Below are 14,067 nucleotides of genomic sequence, written 5' to 3' on the forward strand. Positions count from 1 at the left end.
AAGCCCGAGATTTCTTTCTTCCACTACAAATTCCACTGGCTATAAGCCTTCAAACTTTCTAAGTATTCCTATATATGTGGTTCAGATTTCTGGAACTGTCCCCTGAACCTGCTTCATCCAGTATTCTGTGTTATTGCTGCCAGAGATCCTCACTGCACCTCTACTCTATCCTCCATCAAGCCCAGCCTCTGCCAAAGCTGCTAATTTTGAGTGGGGTCCACAACAAGAGAAGGCTCTGCAACAGGTTGAGGCTTCTTTGCAAGCTGCTCTGTTGCTTGGACCATATGAACCAACAGATCCAATGGTGCTTGGAGTGACAGTGGCAGATAGAGATGCAGTCTGGAGTCTTTGGCAGGCCCCTATTGGTGACTAACAGCACAGACCCTTAGGGTTTTGGAGCTAAGCCCTACCATCCTCTGCAGATAACTACTCTCCTTTTGAGAAACAGCTTTTAACTTGTTACTGGGCCTTAGTAGAGATCAAATGCCTAGCCATGGACAACCAAGTCACCATATGACCAGAGCTACCCATTATGAATGGGTGTGGCACTGTGAGTTAATGCACCAGACTGCAAATCCTTTGAACTGCAAGGTTGGTGGTTCAAGCTCACCAGCTGCTCCTTGGAAACCCTATACAGGGTTGTTATGGGTCAGAATCGACTTGACAGCACTTAACAACAGCAACAACAACCCATTATGAACAGGTGTTGTCTGACCCACAGAGTCATAAAGTTGTATGTACACAGCAGTACTCTATCATTAAATGAAAGTAGGATATGCAAGACCGGCCTTGAGCAGGACCTGAAGGTACAACTCAGTTGCATAAGAAAGTGGCCCAAATGCCCATGGTTTCCATTCCTGTCACGTTACTTTCCCTCTCCCGGTTTATACCTATGTCTCATGGGAAGTTCTTTATGATCAGTTGACTGAGGACAAGAAAACTCATGCTTGGTTTACAGATGGATTTACATGATATACAAGCATCTCTTGGAAGTGGACAGCATCAGCACTACAATTCCTTTCTGGGACTACCCTGAGGAACAGTGGTAAAGGGAAGTCTTCCCAATGGGCAGAACTTTGAGCAGTGCAGCTGGTTGTTCATTTTACTTGGAAGGAGAAATAGCCAGATGGGAGACTGTATACTGATTCATGGGCTATGACCAATGGTTTGGCTAGATGGTCAGGAACTTGGAAGGAACATTATTGGAAAATTGGTGACAGTTGTGGGGAAAAGATATGTAGATAGACATCTCTGAATGTGCCAAAAAAAGTGAAGATATTTGTGTCTCATGTGAATATGCACCAAAGGATACCCTTGGCGGAGGAGGATTTTAACAACCAATTGAACAGGATGACACGTTTTGTGGTAACTAATCATACTCCATCTCCACCTACTCCCAATGGGATCATGAACAAAGTGGCCATGGCGGTAGAGATGGAAGTTATACATGGGCTCAGCAGCATGGGCTTCCACTCACCATGGCTGACTTGGCTACAGCCACTGCTGAGGGCTCAATCTGCCAGCAGCAGAAACCAACACTGAGTTGTCCCGGATATGGGACAATTTCTCATAGAGAGATCAACCAGCAATCTGGTTGCAGGTTGATTACATGGGACCTTTTCCATAATGGAAAGGGTTGTGTTTTGTTCTTACCGGAATAGGCGTTACTCTGGATATGGATTTGCCTTCCCTGAACACAATGCTTCTGCCAAAACTACCATTTGTAGTCTTTCAGAATGCCTTATCTACCATCATGCGTTTCCATATAGCATTGCCTTGGATCAAGGGCCCTACTTCACAACAAATGGCAATGGACCTATGCTCATAGAATTCACTGGTATTACCATGTTCTTCGTCATCTTGAAGCATCTAGCTTAATTGAATGATGGAATGGCCTTCCAAAGGCATAATTATGGTGCCAACTAGGTGACAATACCTTGCAGGCTTGGGGCGATGTTCTCCAAGAGGCTCTCTATGCTCTAAACCAGCATCCAACATAAGGTGTTTTTTCTCCAATTGCTAGGATTCATGAGTTCAGGAATCAAGGGGTAGAAATGGGAGTGGCACCATTCGCTATTACTCCTAGTGACCCACTTAAAAATTTTTTGCTTCCTGTCCCTGTGACTTTCTGCTCTTTTGGTCTGGACATTTTCATTCCAAAGGGAGAAGTACTCCCTCCTGGAAACAAAGCATTGATTCTATTGAACTGAAACTTAAGAATGTCCCCTGGAAATAATGTTAAGATGCTTGGCTATCTTTTGAATCTTGGTTTCCCTTGCATACCCTTATAAAATAGACACTTGATAGAGAGAGAAAGGAATAGCCAGAATTACCACCATAGAAAGCTTGTAAATCTGTCTTCTGCCTATAACTTATTGGAATACCTAAAATGGGGCTACAACTTGTCCAGTGAAGGAGGCTTCCTGCAGGGCCTCTGCATTGCATAATACCATAGGAGGAATCCTGAAACCCCATCCAGAACCTTCTGAGGTGGGAAATTTCCATTTGAAGGACAAGCAGAGCAGCCTGGAGTGGCTAAAGAACAGAAGATACTTCTTGTAAGAAAGGCCATCAGGAAAAATACAAAACAATAATGGCAGTCCGACTAACTACTATAAGAACAACCAAGATGCTTTCCCAGGAGACATCAAGGCAAGTGGTCGGGTCTCCTCAGAGTAAATCCCTTTCCAAGACTAAGACTCAGTGGGAATATACAAGCAGACATGTGGTCTGACTGGTGACCACGCTGGTCACCAATAAGGGGAAGTGAGGGAAAAACAGCAATGAAGCTGCGAGCTAAGTCCAACCATGTTCAATAGACTCCTGTGAACCTGGATAGAGACCTGGTTTGCCAGCAGTATGGCAAGACTTGGGGACTCCTGGGCTCAGAGTTAGTGACATAGCCACAGAGGACTAGAGTGGAGAATAAAGCATCCAGCTGATAAGAAGAGAGGGCATATGCACAAGAACACCCACACTTGCAGATAATACCCGCTTGACCTGGCTTCAATGGCTGGAAGATCCAAATTCAACTAGAAGAAGAAAGAAGAGGAAAAAAAGAAATCTGAAACAATTTGATGAACTTGACCTACACCTATGGATGCAGTAGCTCAAAAGAGGGAACAAAATCTTTACAGTGAGGATCATTCCCACCCCCTCCATACACAGAGTAGACAGGGATGGGCAACTTGGACATTGGCTACCCAAAATGGAGGTGCTACAAAGGCAAGAAGTAACTGGCTTACAAGCTTTCATGAGGGAGCCTAGATCCAGAGGGCGTGGAGGAAGGTAGACTCTCTATTGAGTAGTATCTAATCTGTCTGGGTGGGACTGATGAAAGGAGATGGGGATAGGACTCATGTGGTACAATAGTGAATACTTACTATCAGGACTGACTGTGAGGGTTGGAAATGTAAAGGTAGACTTTTGTGGCAAAAGGAGAGGGGAGTGGTTGACTTTGCAGTCCAGGAGTGGAGGTCCCTGGAACCATCAAGGGAGAAGAGCAGAGAGTGGGACCCTACCCAGAGAAGCAGTGATGGCAGAGATGATGACGTGGAGAGATGGAGTGGCTGGGGACTCTAGACCCAGAGAGGGAGAGGGACTGTGTGCTGACGACCAGGGGGCAGGCTTGCAGGGTATACCCTTTGGTTGGTTGATGTATGCATGGAGGGGATTGTAACCATAACAATGTAATGATATACAATAGGATCAATGTAAAGCTAATGTTCTCCCATGCAAACTATCACATAATTCACAATAAAACATTTTTTTAAAAAAGCAGAGACTCTGGCAGAGGCAGTGGCATGGAGAGACAGAGCAGCTCAGGGCTCTAGACTCATGAACTGGGTAAGCTGTCTGCAGCAGGAGGCTGGCTTGCAGAATATGCCCTTTGAACATTTAAGTGAATAGATGGGGTTTTTTAAAATGTTCATCGAATATTTTTGCCTTGTTCATTTGTGAAATATAAGATGTAAATAGGGAGCCACAGGGAGGAAGTAAGATAACAGTTGTTGCAGGAAAGAGATTGTAATCATTGAGATGAAACAAAGTGTATAATTTGCTGAATGTAAAGCTGATGATCTTGTATGTAAACCTTCACCCAATTCACAATTTTAAAAAAATGAATGTGCCCAGGACATTTTGCACTCCTTATGCCTCTGGATAAACAAGCCAAGAAGGGAGTTACTATATTGGGTAATAAGATTGATCCTGATTACCAAGGGAAAATTGGCTTGACATTACATAATGGAGATAAAGAAGACTATGTGTGGCATCCAGGAGATTCCTTAGGGCGTCATTTAGTCCTACCATGTCCTGTGGTTAAAGTCAATGTTATACCACAGCAACCTAATTCCAACGTGAAGACTACTAGCATAGACCTTTCAGGAATGAGTGTTTGGATCACAAAAAAACCATGGCCAGCAGAAGTGCTTGCAGAGGACCAAGGGAATATGGAATGGGGAGTTGAAGAAGATAGCTATGGCCACATGACCCGTTGCAGAAATGTGGGCTGTAATTGTTATAAATATATTTTTTTGTTTTGCCTTGTTTTGTATGTGTGAATCAAATCTTTTTGTCTTGTTCATTTGTGAAATATATGATGTAAAGGGGGCCAGTGCATTTCAATTATTTGCGTTTTAGTTATATCATGTTAGATGCAAGTATGACTTTACCATTTTCTTTATTTAGAGGTTATGCTTATGGTTTACAGGTGTCAATTTATCAAGGTGTAGACTGTGACAGTTAAGATTAAGTGTCAAATTGACTGGGCCAGGATTCTCAGTGATTTGGCAGTGAAGACGTGGTTATCTCTATGGTGAAATCTAATAGCTAAAACTATAATGATTGGCTGTGAGCAGTCAATCAATTGAAAGGATGTTTTCTTGGTGGCGTTGCCTGCTCCCAATATAATGGACACAAAAGAAAAGCTTGCTCTTTCTTCCACTGGATCTGGATCTTGTGTCTGGGTTGTCCTCTAGCCTCTAGTTCTTTAAATCTGAGTCATTGGCCTGCTCTATTGTTTGTCTGCCTCCTGGGCCCACCCACCAATCTTGGTTCACCTAGCCCAGACTTGGGACTCTCCCACCTCTGCAAGTGAGCCATTTTCTTGATCTAAACTTCTCTGTATATATATGCTATTATTGTTGTTAAGTACTGTCGAGTCACTTATATACGGTTAACAAGGGGCAGCTGGTAGGCTTGCACTACCAACCTTGTGATTTGCAGTCCAGTGCTGATCCTACAGTTCCACACCAGGAGTCCCTTTATGTTTATAAAGTTTCATTGGTTTTGCTTCTTTAGAGACCCCAGCCTAAGACATATGATAATTTTAAATTCTGTTCTGTACTTCTCCCCTTTTGATCAGATTTCTTCTATGAAATCTTTGATTATGATCAGTAATGGTATCTGGGCACCAAATTTCAGTTGGTGAAATTTGAATGGGATCTCTGGGTGAAAAGTATAAAAGATTTTTTTTTCCAGTATTTCTCTCTAACTTTGAAATTGTTTCTTAATAAGTTATTTTTGAAAGTTGAGAAGTTAGATTGATGATCCATAACCTCTAGAACAATGCTTGGGTCATGGTAGGTAAAAATAATTTTCTATTAAGGACCTTTTCAGGTGGAGTGACTCTATAGTATGGCAGGTGTGCTGATGCTATGTCATAGCTGCAATTGTGAACTCATGGCTCCCTATTCTCCTTTCACTCGTACATGCCAAGCCTTGGGAACCATAGAAATCAGGGATAATTAAACATCTACAATAGCCCATGTGAATTCAATTTTGTGTAAGAGACACAGCCACGTCCACTAAGAAGGATGTGGTCAGGGATCAGGGGTGGGGAATAAGGATCATCCTGGACTTTACTGGTCTTGGGAAAAGAACAGATGCTAAGGCAAGTGGATGGCTTTATGCAAAGCCATAGGGAGAAATATCATTCTTAACTCACTTATGCGTTTCCCATGTAATTATCAATTCAGAAGCAAGTCCATAGCTCTTCAATTACAGAGGAGATAATTAAAAAGAAGATGCGCAACAAGGTAGATAGAACCTCCATTAATTAAGAGAAATCCATAACTTTAATACCTGTGTACTGTGGGTGTGAGATTCTGCCTTTAATGGAGCCACTGTCTTAAATAATTAGGGGTCAACCCAATATTGGCTCATTTTCCCTCCATCCCCATTCTTGAGTCTGGGTTTGACTGTGACATGGAGAGTGACTTTGGATAATGAAAGACATAAGGAAATGCATGGGGTTGAGAGGTGAGAACGGGGCAATTCTGAATTAAAGAGTTGTTGTTGTTGTTAGGTACCATCTAGTCAGTTCCGACTCACAACAGCCCTATCCTATGTATTACAGAACAAAACACTGCCTGGTCCTATGCATAACACAACTATTATGCTTGAGCCTGTTGTTGTCACCACTGTGTCAATCCATCTCATTAAGGGTCTTCCTCCTTTTCACTGACCCTCCACATTACCAAACTTGATGTCCTCTAGGGACTGGTCCTTTCTGACAATATGCCAAAAGTACGATAAACGAAGTCTCATCACCATTGTCACTGACAAGGAGCAGTCCAGTTGTACTTCCTCCAAAACAGATTTGTTCATTATTCTGGTAGTCTATGGTATATTCAATATTCTTTGCCAATACCATAATTCAAATGCTACATTGATTCTTCTCCATTCTTCCTTTTTCATTGACCAGGTTTCACATGCATAGGAGGCAACTGGAAATACCATGATTTAGGTCAGGTGCACCTTGTCCTAAAAAGTGGTGGTGGTGGTGGTGGTGGTGGTGGTGGTTATGTGCCATGGAGTCGGTTCTACCTCATAGTGACCCTGTACAGGGTTTCCAAGGCTGTAAATCTTTACGGGAACAGAGTGCCTCATCTTTCTCCCACGGAACAGCTGGTAGTTTCGAACTGCTGACCTTGCGGTTTGCAGCCCAATTCGTAACCACTGCACTACCAGAGCTCCTTTGTCCTAAAAAGTAGACCATTCAAAATAGTCTGGGAGACTGGGCACAGAATATGAGTCTTGGTGGTGTTTTAAGGTAAGTACTGAACTGCTAACTGCAAGGTTTGTGGTTCAAATTCACCAGCTGCTCCATGGAAGAAAGATGAGGCTATGTACCCCCATAAAAATGTACAATCTCAGAAACCCTAATAGGATCCCTATGAATTAGAATGGACTTGATGGCAGTGGGTTTTGTTTGGGGCAAAGTAGAATACAGGGTTGTTGTTGTTCAATGCCATCCAGTCAGTTCTGACCCATAGTGACTCTTGTATAGGGTTTGAGTGCTGAAAATCCCTCATAATGTTAAAGTACAGTGCTGTGAAGAGAGGTGAGCTAATGGTGGTTTGAGACTGGAATTATTAGAGAATAACTAAGCAAAATCATAATGTCACAACTCCCAAATCCAGTCAGCACTAAAGATGTGGAGTGTGACTAACAAAGTCCCTCAGACCTCTGATAATGTCCTTCTAGTTGATCATTGTTAATCAAGAGGTCTGAAACTCTGAGTGCAAGATGTGTCCATAGTGACAGAGATAGACCACCATCCAGGTCTCCTAGTTCTGAGCCAGTGTACTGCTGATTTCCCTGAACTCTCTGAGAAAGGTCTATTTTTGAGAACATCTAGCCTTCTTCTAAGAAGACCCTGTAAGTTGGTGGCAGGAAGTACCCTGAGTTGCCTCTTTTATCTCTGTCTAGAAAGTACCTAGAAAAGGCTATAAAGAAAGTTCAAGTATAAAGATCCAGGCCTGGTGGCGAGGTACACTGGTGCGCAGGACGTTGCTGCATGCAGCCCTCAGGGCTTGGGTCATTCAGTGCTGGTGGCGGCAGATGCTGGAGAAGCAGCTGGAGAGAAAGCAGAAGGCAGTCCTGATTACTTATGTGAAGAAAGAGTGGGCAGTGGTTAAGCTCCAGTCTTTGATCCGTATGTGGCGCATCCACTGGAGATACTGCCAAGTACTCAACGCTATCAATGTCATCCAGTGCCACTGGAAATACCACACTTGCCAGACTTGTGCTGTCCTCCGGGGTCACTGTGTGGTCACAACTACTCACCTGCAGTTCCGTATCGAGATCATCAATCCCTAAGGACTATTTAGAAGGGTCACTGGATCTTCTGTCCCCAGTAAAGATCTAACTAACTTGGTCTGTTGTGTCTCATGGTCTCCTCCAGCACAGTGGCATTACTAGTGTTGGTGCCACCCACTGCAGTAACTTATGGTGTTACCCTTCCGTGGACATTCTAGCATACTGTTTCCCACCAAATACTAGGTCCATTGCTCAACGTGACAAAAGCCAATAAGGACTCAGCAAGATGAAGAACAGAAGGCACAACTTTATTAAGATGGCGCTTGAGCTGAGATAGAGAGGTAAGTTCCCTCAGATTCTATCTGCCTCCAGGTGCTTTCTGAGCTTCTTTTATAAGGTAAGAATTACTTCAGAATCATGTTATACACTCAATTTCATATGAATACAGAGTAAGGGATACTGAGATGGGGGGTTTTAGTATGTCTGATTTAAATGTTAAATCTCCACCCAAGGGAATGGTTTTTAGTATGCTAATGTGCCCTCTCACCCATATTCTTGTGGCTGCTGGTAATTAAAGATTCATGACTTATCTCAAGTGTCAGGAAACCTGTTGTTTCTCAAAACCTTACAGTTACTTCTCCTACCTCATTTTAATTATAGAATAATATATGATAAATATAGTTGTAAATTGCTTAAATGTAATGTTTCTTGGCGTCCTGGTGTGGCACTGTAGAAGACTTCAAACAGCAAGGTTGGCAATTCAAACCCACCAACTGCTTCTTAGACATCCTATACAGGATCATTATGAGTTGGAACCTACTCAACATATTACAAACCACAAGGTCAGTACTTCAAGCCCACCAGATGCTCCATGGGAGAAAGATGAGGGTTTCTGCTCTTACAAAGATTTATAACCTTGGAAACCCCTTTTCAGGGTCACTGTGAGTCAGAACCAACTTAGCATTTAACAACAACGTCTTCTCTTTTGGGGATGGAAATTTGTCCTCTGTGCCAATGAACCCTGCTCTGAACTGAGAAAGACCATTTGCCAGTCTCCTAGTTGTCAAAAAATAGAAACTGTAGCCCAGTTTGCCCTAATATATGGCAGAGCCAGAAGTTCAAGTTCCTGGTCCCAGCTCTATTCCTGTCTTCTTAGAAGATGTGTAGACTGCATTGTCCTAAAAAGTCTGAGCACATCTGCACATAAGAGTGGACTCTGTTAGCTTAGATTGTCATCTGGTGTCTAATATGCATCAGTTTTCTCTTTGGCAAACACAGAAAGGGAATGTCAACATTTGGCTGACTCTTCTGGGACTAATGCAATGTATTAATAGTGGGTTGATTAACCTAGGTGATGATTCACAGATAGTAGAAAACAGGAGTTCAGGGCACCTCAATTATTTCCACAATTCCCTCACCAGAATTTCTCTTCCTGAGACTGCCACAAACAGGGCTCCCTCTGATATTTTTCCACATGGCTCCACCAGTCTCCTTACTTCTTACCTTTAATACACCATGTCTGTTTCACTCCTCAGCCATTCATTCCCCTGGTCATATTAAAGCTGTTCAATAGAATTTCTGTGGTGGTGGAAATATTCTGTATCTGTGCTGTCAAATATGGTAGCCACTAGCCACATGTGTGGTCCTGGTGTGGCACTGTAGGATAAGTACTAGACCGAAAACCACAAGGTAATTGGTTCAAATCCACCAACTGCTCCTCAGAAACCCTGTATAGGGTCCCTATGAGTCAGAACTAACTCAATAGCACTTAACAACAAAGCTATGTATGGCTGTGGAGCACTTGAAATATGCTTAGTGCAACTGCAGAGCTGAATGTTTAATCTAACTTAATTAATTTCAGTTTAAATAGTCATATGCAGTTAGCTCACCACTCATGTGTCAGTTTGTTGTGCTGTGGTAGCTTGCATGTTGCTGTGATCCTGGAAGTTATGCCACCAGTATTTCAAATATAGCAGAGTCACAAATGTGGACAGGTTTCAGCAGGCCTTCCAGACTAAGATAGACTAGGAAGAAGGACCTGGCAATCTAATTCTTAAAAAATTGGCCAGTGAAAACATTATGACTAGCAATGGAACATTGTCTGTTATTGTGTCAGGTTGAAAGGCACTGAGAATATGCCTAGGGGTGGGCTGCTTCCTCAAAATAGACCTTAATGGAGTAAACCATTCAAGACTTTCATTTGCTGATATGATGAGACTCAAAATGAGAAGAAATAGCTACAAACATCCAGTAGTAATCAGAATGTGGAATGTATGAAGTATAAATCTAGGAAAATTGGAAGCCATCAAAAAGAAATTGGAACATATAAAAATCCATATCCTAGGCATTTGTGAACTGAAATGGACTGGTATTGGCCATTTTTAATCAAACAAACATATAGTATACTATGCCAAGGAAGACAAATTAAAGAAGAATGGTGTTATATTCATTATCAAAAAGATCACTTCAAAATCTATCCTGAAGTACAGTGTCAGTGAATAGATAATATCCATATGCCTACAAGGAAAACCAGTTAATAAGAATATTATTCAAATTTATTCACCAACAACTAATACCAAAGATGAACAAATAGATTTTTTTTACCAATTTGTACAGTCTGAAATTGATCAAACATGTAATCAAGATGCATTGATAATTAATGATGATTGGATGTAAACTTTGGAAACCAAAAAGAAGCAGTCTGAAAAAATATGGCCTTGGTGATAGCAATGACACTGAAAATCATGTGATAGGATTTTGCCAGACCAATGGCTTAGTCTTTGCAAATACCTTTTTCATCAACATAAATGGTTACTGTTCACTTGGACCTCACCAAATGGAATACATAGAAATGAAATCTACTATATTTGTGGAAAGAGATGATGGAGAAACTTAATATCATCAGTCAGAACATGGTCAGGGGCTGACTGCAAGACAGATTATAATTGCTCATATGCAGGTTCATGTTGAAGCTGAAGAAAACTAAAACAAGTCCACCAGAGTCAAAGTACAATGTTGAATATATCCCACTTGAATTTAGAAATCATCTCAAGAATTTATGTAAGCACAGAATACTAATGATTGAAAACTAAACAAGTTGTGGAATGTTATCAGGGACATCCTTCATAAAGAAAGCAAAATTGGATTAAAAAGACATAAAACAAAGATCAAAATGAATTTCAGAAGAGACTCTGAAAATTGTCCTTTAATAATAGAGTACGTAAACCAAATGAAAGAAATGATGAGGTAAAAAGAACTGAACAAAAGATTTCAAAGGACAGCTAGCGAAGACAAAGTATTATAATGAAATGTGCAAAGACCTGGAGTTAGAAAACCAAAAGGAAAGGACATGCTCATCATTTCTCAAACTGAAAGAACTGAAGAAAAAAATCAAGTCTCAAATTAAAATACTGAAGGATTCTATGGACAAAATATTGAATGACAGAAGAACATCAGCATCAAACAAACAAACAAAAAAATGATGGAAGGAATACACAGAGTCACTGTACCAAAAAGAATTGGTCGACATTCAAGTATTTCAGGAAGTAGTATACAATCAAAAATCAATGGTATATTAGACTCCTGTCAATCTGGAGATGAAAGAGAGAAGAGGAAGGGCTGTTTGGTCTGAAGTATGGTGCGACCTGGGGACCCCTGAGCCCATGGACAAGGACATAGCCACAGAGGGCTAGAGCTGAGATTGAAGTGTCCAGCTGATATGAAGTGAGGAAAGACATACAAGAATGCCCAAACTTGCAGCTAGTACTCATTTGACCTAGTTCGATGGCTTTATGATCAGAACTCAACTAGAAGATTTAAAAATTTTTTTGATAAAGGAAACAAGTGTAAATTGCTACAATTTGATGAACTTAATTTATACTTATAGATGTAGTAACTCAAAATACTGAGAGGGAAGGAGTCTTCACATCAAGGATCAACCCTATCCCCTCTGTACACAGGGTTGATAGGGCAACTTAGACATTGGCTACCTAAAATGAGCGGGGGCTATAAACGCATGAAGGCTATAAAGGCTTACAAATTTTCATGAGGGAGTTTAGTTTCAGAGTGTGTGGGGGAAGGTAGAATTCTCACTGAATATTTTTCATCTTGTCTAGATGGGTCTGATGAAAGGAGATGGGGATAAGATTCTTATGATTCAATAGTGAGTAATTGTTATCATGACTGATTGTGATGTTTCACAACTGTAAAGGTAGAAGTTTTTAACATAAAGGTGGGGGTAGTAGTTAATCTTACATTCCAGAAACAGAGGACCCTAGGACCATCAAGGAAGAAGAGCATGAGTGGAAGATGGGACCCTATCGAGAGAAGCAGTGACACCAGAGATGAAAGCAGAGATGAGGACATGGAGAAATAGAGCAGCTGAGAACTCTAGACTCATGGAAAGAGAAAGGCTGTGTGGTGGCAACCAGGAGGCAGGCTTGCAGAATGTACCCTTTGGTTGTTTAAATGATTATATATTCCTGAGTGTTTTTGTGTACATCCAAAACAACAACAACAAAAAACAACCAGAGGGAATAGAAGCAAATACTGTTGAATGATCATGCATGGAGGGGATTGTAATCATTACAATGAAACAAAATACCATAGAATGAGTGTAAAACCAATACTCTCCCATGTAAGCTATCACTCAATTCACAATAAAAACATAAAAAAAAAAAAAAAAGGAATCAGGGGTATTAAAGGAAGTCCATGGTACACTGAAGGCATTGGCAAGAAACAAGGATCCAGGAACTGACAGAATATCAATTGAAATGTTTCAAGAAACAGATGCAGCTGTGGAGATGCTCACTCAACTATGCCAAGAAGTTTGGTAAACAGCTACCTGGTCAACTAATTGGAAGAGATCCATATTTGTGCCCATTCCAAAGAAAAGTGATCCAACAGAATTAGGAAACTATCAAATTATTGTTTGATTAATATCATTAATATCACACACAATTAAATTTTTGCTTAAGAAGTCTTTTGCAGCCAATTTAGAAGTACAGCCAGAATGCTCCTCAGAAGCCAGGATGCTCCAGATATATTATCAGGAAGGGGGATGAGTCCCTGAAAAAGGACATTATGCTTAGTAAAATGGAGGATCAAAAAGAAGAGGGAGATCCCAATGAGATGGATTTGTGCAGTGGTAGCTACAGTGGGTTCAAGCATAACAATTGTGAGGATGGCCTAGGACTGGATAGTATTTTGTTCTGTTGTACATTGGATCACTATGAGTCAGAACCAACTTGACAGAACCTAAAAACAACAACAATAACATCCTCCAGGTTTATCCATGCTATGAGATGTGTCACAGATTCGTTATTCTTCAATGTTGCATATTATTCCATTGTATATATGTATCAACATTTGTTTATCCATTCTTCCATTGATGGCCACTTAGGCTGTCTCCATCTTTTTGCTATTTTGAATTCTGCTCCGATGAACACTTGTTGTTATTGTTAGGAGCCATCGAGTCAGTACTGACTTATCGTGACCCTAAACACTACCTGATCCTGGGCCAACCTCACTACTGTTGCCACATTTGAGTCCATCGATGCTACCACTTGGCCAATCCATCTTGTTGGGGGTCTTCCTCTTTTTCTCTGACCCTCCATCTTACCAAGCATGATATCCTTCTCTAGTGACTGGTCCCTCCTGACAATATGTCCGAAGTATGAGAGACGAAGTTTGGCCATCTCGGCTTTCAAGGTGCACTCTTCAACACAGATCTGTTGGTTCTTTTGGCAGCCCATGGCACTTTCAATATTCTCCTCCAACACCATAGTTCAAAAGCATCAATTCTTCTATGGTCTTCCATATTTACTGTCCAGCTTTCACATGCATATGAGGTTATTGAATATACCATGGCTTAGGTCAGGTGCACCTTAGTATTCAGGCTGACGTTTTTGCTCTTCAACACTTTAAAAAGGTCTTGTGCAGCAGACTTGCCCAATGCAATATGTCATTTGATTTCTTTTTTTTTTCTTTTCTTTTTTTTTAAATTTAAGGTTTTTATTGTGGATT

At 41.1% G+C, this 14,067-nt stretch overlaps 1 protein-coding gene across 1 annotated transcript; it reads left to right on the forward strand.

Moving 5' to 3' along the window:
• The first annotated feature begins 1,296 nt into the window (after window positions 1-1,296).
• On the forward strand, window positions 1,297-8,103 carry IQCF2 (IQ motif containing F2). The gene is made up of 2 exons (XM_006873643.1): window positions 1,297-1,428; window positions 7,714-8,103. The coding sequence occupies exons 1-2, from the start codon at window positions 1,297-1,299 to the stop codon at window positions 8,101-8,103; spliced, it is 522 nt and encodes a 173-aa protein (XP_006873705.1).
• The last annotated feature ends 5,964 nt before the right edge of the window (window positions 8,104-14,067 follow it).

The sequence above is a fragment of the Chrysochloris asiatica genome, unplaced genomic scaffold (assembly GCF_000296735.1).
Source record: "Chrysochloris asiatica unplaced genomic scaffold, ChrAsi1.0 scaffold00246, whole genome shotgun sequence".
NCBI classification, from domain to species: domain Eukaryota; kingdom Metazoa; phylum Chordata; class Mammalia; order Afrosoricida; family Chrysochloridae; genus Chrysochloris; species Chrysochloris asiatica.

Coding starts and splice junctions, on each gene's coding strand:
- IQCF2 (XM_006873643.1), top strand. CDS start 1,297: ATGCACCAAAGGATACCCTTGGCGGAGGAGGATTTTAACAACCAATTG. Junction 1,429..7,713: donor TGAACAAAGTGGCCATGGCG/GTAGAGATGGAA, acceptor ATCTCTGTCTAG/AAAGTACCTAGAAAAGGCTA.